General features: G+C 32.1%; 2 protein-coding genes and 1 pseudogene across 3 annotated transcripts; all 3 read right to left on the bottom strand.

Annotated features, from left to right (window-relative positions):
• Positions 1-320: 320 nt before the first annotated feature.
• LOC110414754 (pentatricopeptide repeat-containing protein At4g19191, mitochondrial-like) lies at positions 321-3,193 on the bottom strand (annotated as a pseudogene).
• Positions 3,187-6,142, bottom strand: LOC110415490 (RNA-directed DNA polymerase (reverse transcriptase)). The gene has a single exon (XM_021427161.2). The coding sequence runs from the start codon at positions 6,065-6,067 to the stop codon at positions 3,815-3,817; it is 2,253 nt and encodes a 750-aa protein (XP_021282836.1). The 5' UTR covers positions 6,068-6,142; the 3' UTR covers positions 3,187-3,814.
• A 6,118-nt stretch (positions 6,143-12,260) lies between these two features.
• Positions 12,261-17,480, bottom strand: LOC110415773 (uncharacterized). 2 transcript variants are annotated; one of them, XM_021427486.2, is made up of 5 exons: positions 17,227-17,480; positions 16,641-16,883; positions 15,865-16,083; positions 12,904-13,145; positions 12,261-12,719 (listed from the first exon to the last, which is right to left on the bottom strand). In XM_021427486.2, the coding sequence occupies exons 1-5, from the start codon at positions 17,323-17,325 to the stop codon at positions 12,710-12,712; spliced, it is 813 nt and encodes a 270-aa protein (XP_021283161.1). In that variant the 5' UTR covers positions 17,326-17,480; the 3' UTR covers positions 12,261-12,709. The 2 variants fall into 2 exon arrangements, with proteins under 2 accessions (XP_021283161.1, XP_021283162.1); XM_021427487.2 differs by having other exon boundaries at positions 12,900-13,145.
• Between the last annotated feature and the right edge of the window lie 398 nt (positions 17,481-17,878).

The raw sequence follows: 17,878 nt of genomic DNA on the forward strand, positions 1-17,878 counted from the left end.
CATACAATTTAATCACATATGTTATTTTCTTTTCTTTTGTTCTTTAATCCTTCTTCAAAACGACATAGTTTTGAATAAGTTATATAATCCTTCCCATTTTTTCATGTTCCTCTCCCTATCCTTGTGTTCGTTCCCTCTCCCTTTCTTTCTTTGGATATCTAGAATTTGACCATTGTCATCGGCTATTAATCTCCTTTTCTTTCTTTAGGATCGACTTAAAATTTGGCCATTGCCAGCGGCTATTGCTAGCAGTCAACGATGGGCAAGCGATAATAGAGGTTTGCCGGAAAATTCAATTATGCCTTCAAGGCCTCTTTTCAATAAGTGTCCCTTTTAGGACTAAAAATCACCAAACTAAAAGGGACCATGCTAGCAGTAGACCAATTATGCCTTTCAGGCCAGCTTTCAAGAAATGACAATAGGCAGCAGTGCCCTTGCCATTACAAACTACTAGAATATGACCAATGCATTGCACACGGGCGTCTTTGCATCCCCGCTCTTGCTCTCTCTTTGCTTCAACATCTTTTCTCTCTCTCTCTCTGCCTTAAAATAGAAGTGTAATGTGCACCAATCGTCAGTGGATATCTATCTATCTCTCTCTTTCTCCTAGGTTGAGCTTTTGTTTACAAAAGTTTTTCCTTCTGTTCAAAAAGAGAGAAAATCTGAGACCAACTCCATTTGTTTTTGCTCTCATTTTTTTTTTTTGTATTAAAAAAGACCCAAACAACCGTTTAGTGAGGATTTGTTGTAAATTCATCTTCTTCTTCTGTTTGTTATTCAGATTTGTTACCAACCCTTTTTTTCTTTCTTTCTATTTCCACTATTGCACTCTAATAGGATTGTTTAAGAGCCTTCTTTATTTTTAAGTTTTACTCACACTTGAGCAATTTGGGATTTCTTTTGAAAACTTGTTGGAGCATTAAAACCCCCTTCTTGAAGCCTCATGAGGAAGCCCCAAGTATGTTATAGATTATTCAAGGCAACTGATCAACTCATCAAATTTGTGCACTAGACACTGCCAAATTCCTGTGCTTGCCTAATTAAGCATCCTAATACTTCATAAATTTCTTCAACTTGATTGTGTGACTTATCTCCACACACAAAACAACATATGTGTTTGTTTTCCGCTACGTAACTCCACCCTGGTTGCTTCTTCAAATCCTTCTCAAACATAGCTCTTCTAACTTCTTCAACTTCAGCCCACTGTCCAGTACTAGCCTGTACGTTGCTGAGCAGTGCGTGATACCCAACATTGTCAGATTCAAGTTCCAAAAGCCGCTGCGCAGCATATTCCCCAAGCTTTTTGTGTCCATGAACTCTAGAGCCAGCGAGAAGAGCACCCCAAATCCGGCTGTCAGGGAAAGCCAACATCTTCATGATTGTTGCCAAGGCCTCTTTGAGTTTTCCAGCTCGCCCCAAAAGATCAACCATGCAAGTGTAATGATCCAAATCAGGTTCAATGCTGAACCTCCATTTCATGGAATAAAAGACGTAGCAGCCTTCACTCACAAGGCCAGAGTGGCTACAAGCAGCTAGCAAACTCAAGAAAGTTACACAATTTGGTGTTGCTCCTTCCCCCACCATTTGGTCAAAAAGTTTCAGGGCATCGGACCAAGTCCATGAATCCCATAGCCCTCAATCATTGATGTCCAAGCCACTATATCTTTCACCAACATTCTATTAAAACACGCTCTGGCAGACGAGATGCTTCCAAATCTAATGTACATGTTTAAGATAGAGGTTTCTAATTCTAAGTATGTCCCCCTTTCTCAGACTATGAAACATGTTCTTTATAGAATAGCCATGAATTCTTTACCCACTTCTAAGCACCTACATGGGTACACGCGTGAACTATGTTTCCCAGAAATCTCAGGCATGGGTGAAGACCTGCAGCTTGCATTTCCTTGAATAATACAATGGCCTCCTTGAAAAATCCATTTTGAATGTAACCTGACAGCATTGCACTCCATGCAATGCTATTTCTACTTGAGATTCCTTTAAAAAGTTGAATCGAGTTTTTTAACAACCCACACTTTGCATAGAAGTCCAACAAAGATGTCTGCAAAACATCATCGTGTAAACCCAATTTTAGAGCACAACAGTGTAATATTTCACCTTGTGATAGATTCCCAGACTTTGCAAACGCTGATATGACAAGGGTTAGTGTCTCAATGCTGACCTTTACCTCAACCTGCATTTTACAGAACCTGTCTGCTACTTCTCCAACATCTCCCCTTAGTGAATAGTAGGAAATCAAAGTATTCCAGGAAACTATATCCCTCAGAAAAATTTCACTAAAAAATGTCTCAACTTCTTCAACAGAACCCATTGTTGTGTACATCTTCAAAACAGAATTTAGTACAGATCCATCAGCCAATACCCCACTCTTGATCACATATCCATGCGTTTGCTTCCCACCAATAAAACTTCCCCATCTAGAGCAACCCTGCAACAAGACAATCACAGTCACTGCATTGGGTTCCATTTCCAGCCTCATTTTCTTAAACAATGTAAAAGCCTCAACAACGTTTCCCTCAGAAAAACACCCAGAAATCATAGACGTCCAAGTAACCAAATCTCTCTCAAACATTTCATCGAACACCTTATAAGCATTAGTAAAACACCCACATTTTCTATAGACCTCAACCATTGTATTCCCAAAATACAAATCAAATCCAAAACCCATTTTCACAGCAACGCAATGAATAAGTTTTGCAAATTCTGCATCAGCATTAATCAACAGAACCGCTCTATTAATTACTGGAAACGTAAAACGATCATGCTTTACCCCCTCTTTTCTCATCTTTCTATACAAGAATAAAGCCTTTTCGATGTAGCCAAAATCAACATGGGATTTTATTATCAGATTCCATGTTATTGTATCAGCTTGTTTCAAAGACTTGACAACCAAAACAGCGGTTTCAAGATCATTGAAATGGGCATATAAAGATATTAGCCTTGAGGCCCAGGAAGTGGGGAGAAAGTTCCCAATTGAGAGAATTAAAGAAGCATGGAGTTGTTTTAATGTTCTGAGGTTTTTGCATGAATTTAGAAGTGAAGGAGAAGGGGAGAGTAGGTGGGTGAGATTGAGAGCAGAGAAGGGTTTCAGGTGATGGCATCGAACAAGAAAAGGAAGATTGGAGAGAAGAGAAGAGGTGGGTAAACGTTGGAGGACATGAAAACGGGAAGTAATTTTTGGTTACTTTGAAAAGCCTTGAGAAAACTTAGGGGACCAATAGGCTAGTTATGATAACGATTTGCGTAGGATCACGGGTTAGTGCTTTCAAGACTTCGAATGTATATGGTTTTGTGTATGCGGAAGGTTTCATGGGTATAGACTCACGATGCAGAGGCAGATGGAAGAACAAGAGAGTATGTTTTTGGAATTCTAGAGCTTTATTGACCTGTGAGCATCAGAGGAATTACAACACTTGGAAAGCGAGCTTCTTGAAAAGCTTAGCTGAACATTATCCTTACAGTAATACACAAAGAACCGATGATTACGAAGAATTTTTTGACCAAGTTGGGGTTTGCTAATATGAGCCTTCCTCCTCCGTTGCAGCTGATGAGGTTACAAGTTCAGAGCTAAAGTCCTTTTAATCTTGGGGGTGAACCCCTAGTACAAACATCTTCATGTGTTTCCCACAAACAATTTGTACACTACGAATCAATCACCAAAAATGACTATAACATTCATGGTATAAACAAGTCTTATCTATTTATTTTTTTAAAATCAACTTCTGCCCTTTGGCTGCAGATCATTAGCGTAATTCACAATTAGCATTGACACATCCAAAACCAAAAGAGAAATGACTCAGTCCACCTCAACAAATGAAGTGCAGTCTACGTCCCGAAGGGTGATTTTACCCATGTATAAATCATTTATGTGATCAGCACAGAGTGGCAGGCATTTCCGATTCAAGCTTTCATGAATAGCACCCATACCCCTCACCCACTGTGCTTCATCCAGGGGATTCAAATTTAGATGATTTTGCAGTAACCTAACTCTGTACATGGTTGTATCGATCCTGTCACAAAAATGAGCAACACAAGAATATGATGGCTCATCAGAAGCCAATCTGATCAAAGCCAAAGATATAGCCCCATCCACAGGTTTTGGATCCGAAAGATTTTTGTCACCCCTCATCTTAACATCCCTCTCTGCTGGGAAGTGAACTTCTTCATTTCCATTCATATCAGAGACTTTCAAATCTTTACTGTAATGTTTAATTGCTTCGTGTTTGGTGGATTCATGCTTGTGTGCCAATGTCAAAATACAAGAGAACCTCAGGTGATAAGAAACAACTGTTTTCACCATTTTGAAGTTGTGACAGCAGCAGAAGAAATCAAGCCATCTTCTCCCAACACCAGCGTAACACTTAATAATATCAGTATCTTCCAATGCAAATAGTAAGCTAACTGGCCTGGGGCGACCCATGTTATTTGTAAAACCAGCCATTCTAACAGCCTTCCTAACCAGTTCTATAGGTGCAGACACTTTCATACACAGCTTGGTCAGATCGTCTACTGTGTGCTCAGCATATTTCTGCTCCTCTTCTTCTATTACTCTCCTTTCTTCCTCCTCCAAAGCGTTTCTAGCTTTGATAGGTGTCAAATGCTTGTCAACTTGTTCTTGGAATTTGTCATAAGCATCAACAAGATCTTGTGGCAACTGATGTCTAATATGTCTTAAAGATAAAAAATCACCTCTAGAGAGCAGTCGATGCCAGTTCCATCGTCCTTCCAAGGATTGCAAAAACTCTTGGACTACTTCATCTGCCCAAGTCCTAAATATTTCTCTGACTTCATTCTCAATTTGAAATTCAAATTTAAACCCATTATTACTCTGCTTCAACTTCTTAAAGACATGACTCAATATTTTCATACCCAATTTTTTCCTATTCCTCTCCCGAGCATTCCTCAATTCTAATGCTCTAACTTCCTTCTGTCTACGATACTTCTTCCTTGCTCTAATTGCCTTTTCTGACATAGGGGGATGCAAAACAGAAGGAGGAACAGCCTGCAGTTCCATCCCCAAAAAATTTATCTTCTCTGATACTGCACTATGGATAGCCGTTTTAACTCTATCCACCTTCAAACCCAAATTCCCTTCCAAAAAATCCAAAACCTGGTTCTTCAACTCCTTTATGAACATCTTCGACCCGGATGTAATTACCAATATCTCATCCAAGTACCTAACGGCATACATTTTCTCCGGATTATAGAAAACATTTGAATTATTGAAACCAAGCTCATTCAAGTCAAATTTAGTATTCTTCCTACCCATTTGAAGCCTCATCTCTTGAACTTCTCTATCAAACCCATCAAAATAAACATTAATCAAAATCGAACACAGCCCGCATTCTTGAGGAAACCCTCTCCCTAAATAACACCCTCCCAATTCAATTCTAACTACTTGACATTCAAACAACTTCTTTATCACATTAATCAACATAGCATCCTTAACTTTCTTACCAATAAACAAACACAACTTATCAACATTAAACTCATCGAACTTGTTAGTACAAAAAGAAACATTAAACCACCAACTTGGGTTTGTTACATTGTTCTTGAAGTACCTAACGGCAGTATGTCTGCCCATTCCAACACGTCCGCCATAAGAAAACGTCACAAACTTTTCATCATAAACAATTTCGAGTACCATCCTAATAGCTTCAATCAAAACTTTTAGTTTCAAATTTGGTAAAAACAAAGGCTCACCTGACGGACTTGGTGGGGCCACTTTGACACAGCAAGAGGAAATATCGAACTTGTTTTGGAAGATTTCATGACCCATTTGGTCAATGGAGAAGTGGTTGGAAACAGAGGCAAGAAGCGATGTTTTTGTTGTGGAAGGGGGGGAGTTGGAGAGGTTTTGGCAGGCGGTGAGAAGAACAGAGGGTAAAGCGATGACGTTCTGAAGGAGATTGGAGAAGGTTCCATGAGAGTAGTGGTTGAGAACCAAGCTTCTGAGGTTGGCCTTTGTTAAAGGTTGGGTTGAGAATGGTTTCAAGGGAATTGAAAAAGGATGATTAGGGCTGCTGATTGTCTTGAGGGTCCGAAGCATTGCAAAAGGCAAATTGAGAAACAGAGAGAGCACCAGCACAAAGCATAAGACCTTCCCAGCCTTCGGAGATCAACTGTTGATTGTTGAACCATATCAAATTTTTTTAAAATAAATAGAACCATATAAGTTAAAATGGAAATAAAATAAAAATAATAATCGGGCTTAGAGATGTTCAATGACCGGATCCCGCCTCGCAAGCCCAAAGGCCCAATCTAACTTGATCCGGGCGTTGTTTTAGATTTTAAAGCGCATCTTGTAAGTATTATTATTATTATATCAATGTTTTTTTTATATATTATTATATTAATATTATGAACAAAGGTATGGATACTTATTATATTATGATTCAAAAAGTATAAATCAAGTCAAACAGCTTAATAGGTAAAATAGAAGAAAGGTAATATGATCCGAACTCTTAAATAGAATTTTATTAGGATTATAATTCAAGGGGTTACTAGTTTATAAATAACCCCACATTTCGTTTATAAAGATACACTTAAATAAGATGTTTTTACTTTCTTTAAATACTTTTTTTTATATTTTTCTTATAGTTGTTCTTTTAAAATTTATATCATAACACGTTATTAGCATGATCCTCTCTGATCTCTCAAATTTTAGAATTATTTTATTTTTATCATATTCAAGCTTCAAAAAGATTTTAACGATTGGTTTTTTATTTCTGATTTTAGTACATTATTATATATTATATTTTATCACTTAATTGGAAAGTGAATTTGCTGTTACATAGCTATCAATGAAAATTCATGAATGCTTATTCCTTGAAGTAAATGTGACAAGCGAGCTACTAATAAAAAATTATAAATTCATCAATTTTCTAAAATGAATGCAATGTCATTTAATAATTATGATCATAATCATGAATCCATCCATTCTCTGAAATAAATGTAACATCATTTAATAATTATGATCATGGAAGAAGTTTTTTTAATTCTAAACATGATTTTACCACCAAAAGTGAATCGATAATTTTGTTAGCAGAAGAAGAGAGATAATTTTACTATCAAAAATAGATAGATAATTTTATCATCAGAGATGGATGGATACCTTAAACTACTAACCCACCAGAAGTGGATGAATACTTGTAACCCACCATAGTTGGATGAATAGAATATAGAAAATGTATTGTCATTAATATGACATAAAAGACCATTGGTCACATACTTATTGTACATTTTGAATTTTATCAAACATCACTGAAAATTAAAACATCTTGTGATGATTTTAATCATGGCTAAGTTGATATAGCACACCAAGGTATTTGTCCATCCTAAAAGAAAAATTGATTATATGATTGCTAATGAAAATATCCATTGTTGAGTTTCTTATCCTGAAAAAGGATAACTTGCAAGTTTCTTATTATATATGCTTTTTGTTTTTTGAAGAACAATATGGATATTCATATTGTTTAATCCAATATCTATAATGTAAATATATGTCTAGTAGACATTGCTATAACGCACATTATATTTAAATATAAGAAATCTTTTTTCTACTTGACAACGAAAAAAAAGCTAATATCAATACAATATCTAGTAGTACAAGATTAATTGAAAACTCCGAAAGAACTAATATTTTACTACCGTGAGGAATAAAGTTTTAAATAAATGATGAATTATTAAGTCTAAAAAAAGTTTAGTCAGTTTTAACTATATTCGTCTGAATAGATATCATATTAAGAGAAAGCATGAAAGAGACACATAATACCTCTATATTATATTTATTATCTCAAGTAAGAAGTATGTGTTGGAAAGAGAATTACTCATTTTTTTCTCTAGATTAAACGATACAAATATTAGAATAATTAAAACTCATAGTAAACTAAAAGTTTACTAATGATTTTAATGCTTAGTATGACCAGTTGACCATCCCGGATCAATAATGATGTAAAAAATCATTAAAAATTAATATAATCATTCATTGAAAAATTAGAAGATTTTTCAATCTAATTAAATACTCATGTGTTTCTTACTCTCAAGGCAAATAAATTATAAAGCTATTATCGATTAAAGTTAGGATTGAATTCTATACATTTTTGAAACATATTTAGGGTTATATGTGGATTCATGCATCTACCATGTGACCCATTTAGATTTTTTACGGTTTTAATCGATATATCAATTAAATGGTCAATGTGTAATTATTATCAACTTGAAATTTCATATTTGCAAGATTAAACACCCAAATCATTTGTTTGGAAGTATATTTTTTTGATTATGTAATTAAGACAATTCGTCTTGATAATGCTAATGAATTTACAGCTTAAGCTTTTAATATTATATATTAGTTGGAATAACTGTTGAAAAATATGTTGCTTATGTTTATACACAAAACGATTTAGTATAATCGTTTATTAAACACTTTCAATTAATTACAAGGTCATTACTTATGAAATTTAAACTCTCAATTTCTATACGGGGGCTTGCTATTTTGAATGCAACAACACTTGTATGCATCATACCAAATGAGTTATTATAAATTCTCTTTTATACAATTGGTTTATGGTCAGAACCAAATATTTCTCATCTAAGAATTTTTGGGTATGTGGTATATGTTTCCCTTGCTCCACCACAACGCACAAAGATGGGCCTTTAAAAGAAGTTAGGAATATATGTTGGATACAAATCTCTATTTGTAATTAAGTATTTAAAATTATTAATAAGAGATTTATTCATGGCAAAGTTTGTCAATTATCATTTTGATAAAATAGTTTTTTCAACATTAGGGAGAGAAAATAAGTAGTTGAAAAAAATTTTTTTTTCTTGGAATATATTATTATTATTATCTAATTTAATCCTCATACAAATCAACGTGAATTTGAAGCTCCAAAGAAAATTCATTTGTTAAATATAGCAAATTAATAGCCAACATATTTACATACCTAAAGAGAATAATAAAATCTTATATAACAGTTGCAAATGTTCTTATTAGAATTAATGTCCTTGTACGACAAAACATGTCAAAATTGTAGGAGACCAATCGGTTATAAAAATAAAATCTTTGAAAAAAAAAAGAAACAAATATTCAAGATGGTCAAAAAGATGAAATAGACACTCTAAAAGTGATCTTTAACATAATTGATAAAAATTTCAAAAGAAATTTAGGTACCTAAAATAATTGAAAATAAAGAAATCTCAATCAATTATATCATTATGGAAAAAGATGGAATCAGAATGAAATAAACGTTGACAATATTTTTATATATAATATAACGCTTCGTATTATAAAAAAAACGAGACTTTCGAACTTATATTAATTAAAGAATGTACATAAAGAAATGATTAGCCAATGAGGAAAGAAGTAATTAAGGAGGAATTTAATTTACTTGCAAAACATGAAGTTTTTGAACTTGTGGTCTGTACACCAAATTGTGTAAAACCAATGAGATATAACTGGGTATTTGTGCAAAAATTGAAATGAGTAAGATAAGATTGTGAAATATACTCAAAAACTTGGTATTGATTATGAAGAAACATATTCTCTTACAGTGGATGCAACTACATTTTGATATTCAATTAGTTTGACAATATATGAAAAGCTTAAAATGCATATGATGAACGTAGTTACAGTTTATTTATACGACTCACTTGATAATGATATCTATATGAAAATCTCTAAATGATTTAAGTTGCCTAAAACATAAAATTTGAATTTTGAAAAATTTATTTGATTAAATTAAATAAATCTTTTTATGAATAAAGCAATCTAGACACATGTAGTATTATCATCTTAGTGAATATTTATTGAAAAAAAAACTATAGAAATAATCCTACATGCTCATGTATTTTATAAAAGGATTTAGATATGAATTTATCATAATTGTTATTTATGTTGATGAATTGAACATTATTGGAACTCTTAGAGAGTCATCAAAAACTGTGGATTACTTAAAAAGAGAATTTGATATGAAAGACATTGAGAAATAAGGTTTTGTTTAAGTCTTTAGATTAAATACTTGACAACTGAAATTTCATCCATCAATCAAATTATATAGCAAAAGTACTAAAACAATTCTATATGGACAAAACATATCCATTGAGTTCACCAAGGGTTGTAAGGTCACTAAATGTAAAAAAGAGACTTTTTCCAATCTCGTGAGAATAATGAAGAATTTCTGAGTCTTGAAGTACTTTATCTTATTACAATTGAAGCACCAATGTATTTTGCTGACAATACATAACTTGTTATATCATTTATTGTAAATTTATTAGCAAGATATAGTTTTCTCTAAGTTAAAGACATTGGAATGGAATTAAACATATAATTCAACATATCTGAGGAATAATAGATATAGACTTATATTATTCAAATATATTAAAATTAGATTTAATTGGTTATACAGATACAAAATATTTATCTGATCCATATACACTTAATCCCAAACAAGTTATTTGTTCACAAATGGAAGTACCGCTATTTCATGACATTTTTGTAAAACAAACTAAAGTTGCTACTTCTTTTAACCATGTAGAAGTTTTAGCAATTCATAAAGCAAGTTGTAAATATGTTTGGTTAAGATCTGTAATTTAATATATTTAAGAAATGTGTGGCTTATCAACTAAAAAAAAAATCCCAATGACGTTATATGAGGATAATACTATTTGCATAGCAGAGTTAACGAAAGGATACATTAAAGGTGATAAAACAAGTCATATTTCGTCAAAATTCTTCTTCATACATGTTCTCTAAGAAAAAGGGTGATGTTAGTGTTTAACAAATTTAGTCAAGTAACAATCTAGTAGATTTATTCACTGATGTCATTCTTTTTACAACATTTGATAAGTTAATACAAAAGATTAGAATGCATCATTTTAAAGATATATATAATGTAGTTATCAAGGGAGTAAAATATGCACTATACTCTTTTCTTTCATCAACATTTTTTTTACCGACTTTTTCTTGATAAGGTTTTTAATAAAGTAATATTTCAAAAGCGTATTTTTGAAAAGAATTATGTTCTCTTTTTCTTTCACTCGGATTTTTTCCTATGAGGTTTTTTTCCTAATAAAGTTTTAATGAGACATATTCTTAATACAATAAACATTCAAGTAAAAATGTTATGAATAAATGTATGAATGTCCATTATGTTATGACTTAAGAAGTGCAAACTAAGTCAAACATCACAATAAGCAAGATACAAAAAATATAATATGATTTAAATTCTCAGATAGAAATAGATTAGGATTATAATTCAAAAGCTTGTGGGCTTATAATAAGACCTCTCACTTTATTTGTAAAGACACACTCGAGTAAAATTTCTTTACTCCATCTAAATATTTTCTTTTCTCTTTAAATATTTTCTCTTATAATTATTCTCTTAATATTTATTTCATAATAATCAATAAATAATACTTTTTTTTTCAAATTGCATATATATTTTTATTGCATTTTAAAATTATATTTACTCTTTTTTAACAACTAAAGTTACTTTTTAGTACTTTCCTTTTACATTTTAAAATTAAAAATCTTATTATCGTTTTACCAATGTTATAAATTTTTCAAAAATATAGTAAAACACTCCAAGTCACTTGTAAGTCAAAAATAAATCTATATAACTTTTAATAATAATTTTTTACTTTTTGATATTAAAAATACTATATTTATCAATATTATAAAATAATTTACTTGAGCATGATTTTTCAAACTTGAGTTGAGTTCAAAATACTATTTTTTTTTTGAGAAAAATAAAATTCAAACTCATACTCTTTAAATAGAAAACTTATGTACTAATCAATGAATTAAATACTCAAACGTAAAACTCTATTATATTGATAAATATTATTTTTATTTAATTTCAATTTTAAAATATATTTAAGAATATTAAAATTAATAACAAATTCAATTAAAATAAGTAGGCCAAACTCTAATTCATGGGTAAACTTTAAAAGATATCAACCAAACCCAACTTAACCCGACGTATGGACTCATGTACCTGAGATGGACATGGACATTGGAACAAAGTTCCATAAGACCCAAACCGGCCTGCATAATACTAGAGCAAAGTACATAAACAAAATAATTGAGCTACAAACTAAAGATTACCAGGAAGAAGGAAAAATGAAGAAGCAATTAAGCAGACAAGGTGCAATTTTTTTGATAAAAAAGATTCTCATCCATTGATAAAAGCCATCCGATGTCTACATACCAAGTGAAGTCCATTTTATGGTAAGTTGACTTAATCTTTATGCAGTTACTACAACGTAAACAAAAGATAATACAGCAATTTTATGTTCACCAAAGTTTGTAAAGTTCACCTGTAGTGTATAAGATAATAATACACGCACCAATCAGATAAACGCAAAGATGAGAATCGAAGGAGCAATTAAGATCAAGCACATTTCAGTAGCAACAAGGCAGCAGCAGCAGCAAAGTGAATAATTCATTGACGACCACTTCCACTAATAACATAATGGAGCCACCACTCCAATGCCGAGATCAGCGTCTCACCCACCAGCGACACACCCAATGAACAGAATAGTAGAAAACCAAATTCTTTTTCTCTTTCCCCCTTCCCATCATAGGCAAGTGAGAAAGGTGAGAGTGTAAAGGAAGATAGGGTTGAAGATCAAAGAGCAAAAATGAGAGGAGAAAGAGATCACGGGAAAATGGTGGTTGAAGATTTAACTAAGAAATCCTGAAAAGAAACGAGATCAAAAGGTGAACAAGAAGAAGAAGCTAAACTACTATTTGAAGATATGTCAAAAAGTAGCCATGTACTGCACTCAGATCAAAGCAGAAAGAATGGACCAAGCACCACAAGCTGTGCTAGCAAATAAAACATAGCACGTATTGTCAATTGAGAAAGAACACGTACTTACTGCATCAGGGGCACAGCTCCCAATGATACTTTAACTTCCTGTTCTTGTTCACACTTCTTATCCTTGTCACTTATTATCTTCCCACATAAAGCATCATTCTGCACCTTGAGGACTTTATTTTCAATTCTCAGTCTTGCATTCTCATCCTCAAGCTGTGATAAGTTATTATTAAGATTGGCATTCTTCCTCAGTGAAGCGTTTTCATCTTTTAGCTTCTCATTTTCGATACGCAGTGGATCGGCCTACAATGAAAACTACAGATTTAAAAATATATACCAGCATATTTAAACTCAAACACGTATGAGAGCATCGAATGTTGTCTTTTTGGAATGAGCTTACAGCAATAAAAGCTCAAAATCATTTTAACTAAAGTTTATTAACAAAGCCCATATGAAATCAATAATAAATTATTATGAACAATTAGTTAATAAAAATAAGTTTTTATACATAACACCTACATGAGTTTATAAAAAAAAAAAACTATATATTTTGCATCTGAGCTACAAACAAATTCTCGATTTGATATCTAAAATTTAAAAATCAATAAAAGCAAAATACCCTAACCCCTTAAGTTTTGACCATAATTCAACAAGGGTCCATTAGTATTTGAAATTGATAGTCCATTGATGTGTGCATCAAATACATATATTTAATGTGATATTAAATACCTAACTCAATGTTTCAAAAATAACAAGCTTATGGGATTTTGAAAGCTAGGGCTTTTAGAGGTTATTTAACGGGTTTTTTTCAAAAGTTTCAGGGAAGAGACAACAAATAATTTCTTTGGAGAAAAAAAGCAAAAAACAAAGCAATAAAGTAAAAGAATTGAAGGGAAAATCAAGATCACAAAGATTCAACTATTAGTTTTCTCTCTCTACTTTTGTGTTTTTCTTATTTTCTTTGACTTGAATTAATAGTTAATTTTCTTTGGATGAAGTTTTTATTAAATATTATGAACTAAACAATTTTTTTAAGATTACAATTGAACTCACATGTAATCTGAATTTTTAATCTCTTTCTTACTTATTTTCAATGAAATTGGATTGTTTATTCCAATTTATTCTTAATATTGTTAATTACTTGGCCATCAATTAAATTGATTTAAGAAATTAAACAAACTTGAAAAAAGTGATTTTGTATAGACTAAAATTTGTATAGAATATGATCATATTGATTGATTTGTGTATAGGATAAAGATATACGTCTATACCATATCTAGTCAAAATTAGAGATTGAACTTAATGAATATGTTTTAATTTCAATTCACATAAAGATATAATATTTTGATTAAAATAGATATTTTTATAAGACGGATCGAGAGAGACCTTTATAAATAATTGAGGACCCTTACAAATAATTTTTCATCCAACAATCCTATAGCTGTTTATATTTATTTATGTTTCTAAATTGTAAATTTTTTTGAGCAGCTATTTTCTTGGTATGGGCATATATTCCTGGACCTCTTGAAGGATCTTTTAGTATTCTACCAGGCCAACAACATTTCTTGTGCTAACTCAATGTTGTGTGATAATGTTTTTTAGAATCCCCTATACTCACCCTTCTCTGTTTCAGTGGAATTAGATTAAATGTATCGGAAAAAAGTGGTGGTCTTAATGCACGATCTTAGTTTAGCGGTAGCTTTTTTACACATTTGGTGGCTTAGTGTTTGAAAAATGATTGGAGTTCAAAAATTTTACTGAAAATATATTCAGTTTAGATCTTAGCATTTTATGATAATGGAAACAAAGGGATAATAGATTGTTGGATGCTATATGATACCTTAGCTCAAGAAATAGGCTGCTAAGATTTTCACAATAATTTTGAAAATATCTAAAACTCATATTGAATAGGGCACTTAGGGGAACCATGTACCTCTTGAAGTCCCATGCCTTGCTAATGCATGGACAGTAGGTTTGTTCTGTTTTTCAAACATCTTGCTCATTAATGTATATTAACAATTTTTTTTACATTTTGTAACAAATGTTATTTGTAGATATGTCGAATATTTAATCGTTAGGATTGTTGTCTTTTTTTCAGACAGCATCTTGCTTATTGATGAATGCAGAATAATTTTCGTACATATTATGATAGTTTTTGTGCATTTATTGACAAATTCTACAAATGTCAAAAATTAACCACAAAATTATATCAATAACAACATTCATAATTTTTCTTATTGATTTAAATTTTCAACCTCAAGTGTATATAAAATTTTGCAAACCCACTGCGTAGCGTGGGTATTCCTCTAGTTTAAAGTTAAACCATTCTTATGATCCGATAAAAAAAAGTTAAACCATACTAATAACCACTAGTACCTTAGGATGAGTACTTCAAAAGGCAATATATTTGTTCACTATTTTAAGCAATCAGGAGAATAGCCATTATATTCTGCAAGTAAAATGAAAAGAAAATCGCTAAAGTAGTATATAAGCCACTAAACTTTTTCAATTTTATTAAATAAGCTCCTATTCTTTTATTTGTATCCAAATACGATCTTATCTTATGCTTTATACCTCGATAAGTCCTTATGTTAAGAAAAATATATCATATGCATCCTGTGACCTTAACAGCCGTATACCCGTAGCATCTTTTGCACATGCGGACACTGATGTGGCTTTTCTAACGTGGCTGAATTAGCTAAGTGAAAAACTATCCAGCTTGAGACATGATCATTCTAGTCAGCTAATTTTGCCACATTACAAAGCACCACGTCATCTGCAATGAGTGCAAAGGATGCCAGCTGAGTATGAGCCTAACAATGCAAAGGTTACATGTGTCACATGACATTTTTTTGTTGTCATAAAGACTTATTTCAATAAAAATCATAGAATAGTTTATTTGGGTACAATAAAAAGATAAAAAGCTGATAAAAGAATTTTGGATAGTTTAGAGGCTTATTTAGCATTTCACCCCAAAAAAAAATTACATATAAAGGAAGAGTCAAGAGAAAGAGAGACTTACCAAAAGCCCTGAAAGTGTTTGCACAAGAACGTTTTGTTTCCCATACTCACTCTTCAGCTGAGAAAGATTATTCCTCAACTGGTCAATCTCTTTTGCTTGATCTCCCAAAGTTTGATTCATCATTGCATTATCCGCTTTTAAAGATCCATTCTCCTTCTTCAAAGAATTATTTTCTTCCATAAGCATCTCCAAATTCGATACCATTTCCACTTTGACTTTCTGAGTAGAAAGGAAAGCAAGCATAAAGACATATCATTCATGACTCATACAACCCATCCTTGCTCCCCAATCCTCAAAAAGAGAAAGAGGAACATAATTGTTATGTATGTTGAAATTCTACAAATAAAACTTCCTTTTCAATCTCTCACTAGCATCTCTAAACACTAATGCTCAATCTCTCAACCTACTCTGGAAGGAACAACAATAAAAGTTGGAGTGCCATGACAGATAAGTCATGAAAGATTATATTTTTTTAATAATCAAATTATTAATAAGTTCAAATTTCGGCAGGTTGCCAGGTTTCATATTCTATTTTCGGCAATATACGAAAACCAGAAAGAAAAGTGAATGAAACTCAATTTTATCTAATAAATACAAATAAAGAACCGAGACATTGAATCTCAGAATTTTTTTCCCCATAATTAAAATTAGCATAATTCAATAATAAAAGACCAACTTGACTCTTTTTTCCCTTTTATTCCTAAGGCATTTCCCACTAGTCTAACATTCAGCAAAGAATGAAGAGAAATGAGAAAGAGAAGAGATGGTATCCTCACCTTACATCTTTCCCGATATTTCTTGTCAGTTTTTCTTTTCCTATCTCTCTCTGGTTCAGATAATTTTGAATAGTTTCGTTTCAAAAGAGAAGCGTTGGAATTGTTTGTAGCTTGAGATGCTTGGGAAGTGCTTACACTAGTCTGGATTAGGATATTTTCAGGTTGATTATTGCTTGGAGGCCAGAAGGGGTTCGAAAAAGGCAATAATTCCATTTGTTGCTGCTGAAAGGTCGAACTCCAATCCTGAAAATGCGAAATATTTTAACTCAAAAATGATCATCTACAGAATCAAATAGAGTAATAGCTTCAATTTCTGTATTCCATTCTGAAAATAAAAATCACCCACAGCCACAAACCCCGGAATATATTGGAAAAAGATGAAGATTATTAAGTCCACAGATCCATCTATAACATGAAAAAAGGAGTAGGCAAGAGGAAAAACCCCCCAAAAGAGCGGATCCGTGATCTAACAAAGCAAAACAATCTGTTCTTACAAAGTCAACGACCATTTAATCTGTGGGTTAAACTTAAAAGAAAGAAGATATATACAAAAAGCATCCTTTTTATTCTGATGAGAAACGCTTACATCTTCATCACCATGAGAGCAGGTTTCACTGGGGCGCTTCTGGGAGAGGGCTGACTCGTTCATTGCCCGGGTAAACGCAGAAAACAACTCCTCGTCCATGGATTGTTTTAGCAATAAAGAAGCATCTATGGCAGCTAACCCATTCCCATATATACTAGTAACCAAGATAATTGGCTCGGAGGTGAGACGCGCGACAGAAAAAGCGAGTCAATAAGAGAGCCCAAACTCCAAAGATGGCCCGCCCCACAGTCAGAGTCGCGCGATGCACAATTGTATCCACAACGCAAGGGACCGCGCGATGTTTTGTACTTGCAAGCGTGCAATTCTTATTATGTCTCACGATCCCCGCGTTAATAAAAGATTAATGGTATGTTTGGTTTGAATTATTTTTTAATTTAAAAGTTATTATAAACTTATTATAAAAAATAATAATTTTTAAAATTAAGTTAAAATTATTTGATAAATTTAAGATATAAGTTTTTTTAATAAATAAATTATTTAGTAAAATAATTTATATAAATTATAATTTTAATTAAAATTATCATAAAAGTTATTTATTAATTACGAATATTTTTATTCAAAATAAAAATAATTAACTTTATTTTTTATCTATTTAAAATAAATTTTTAAAAAATATAAAAAAATTATATAA

The sequence above is a fragment of the Theobroma umbraticum genome, unplaced genomic scaffold, assembly GCF_002168275.2.
Source record: "Theobroma umbraticum cultivar Fairchild unplaced genomic scaffold, ASM216827v3 scaffold_147.0, whole genome shotgun sequence".
Lineage (NCBI taxonomy): Eukaryota > Viridiplantae > Streptophyta > Magnoliopsida > Malvales > Malvaceae > Theobroma > Theobroma umbraticum.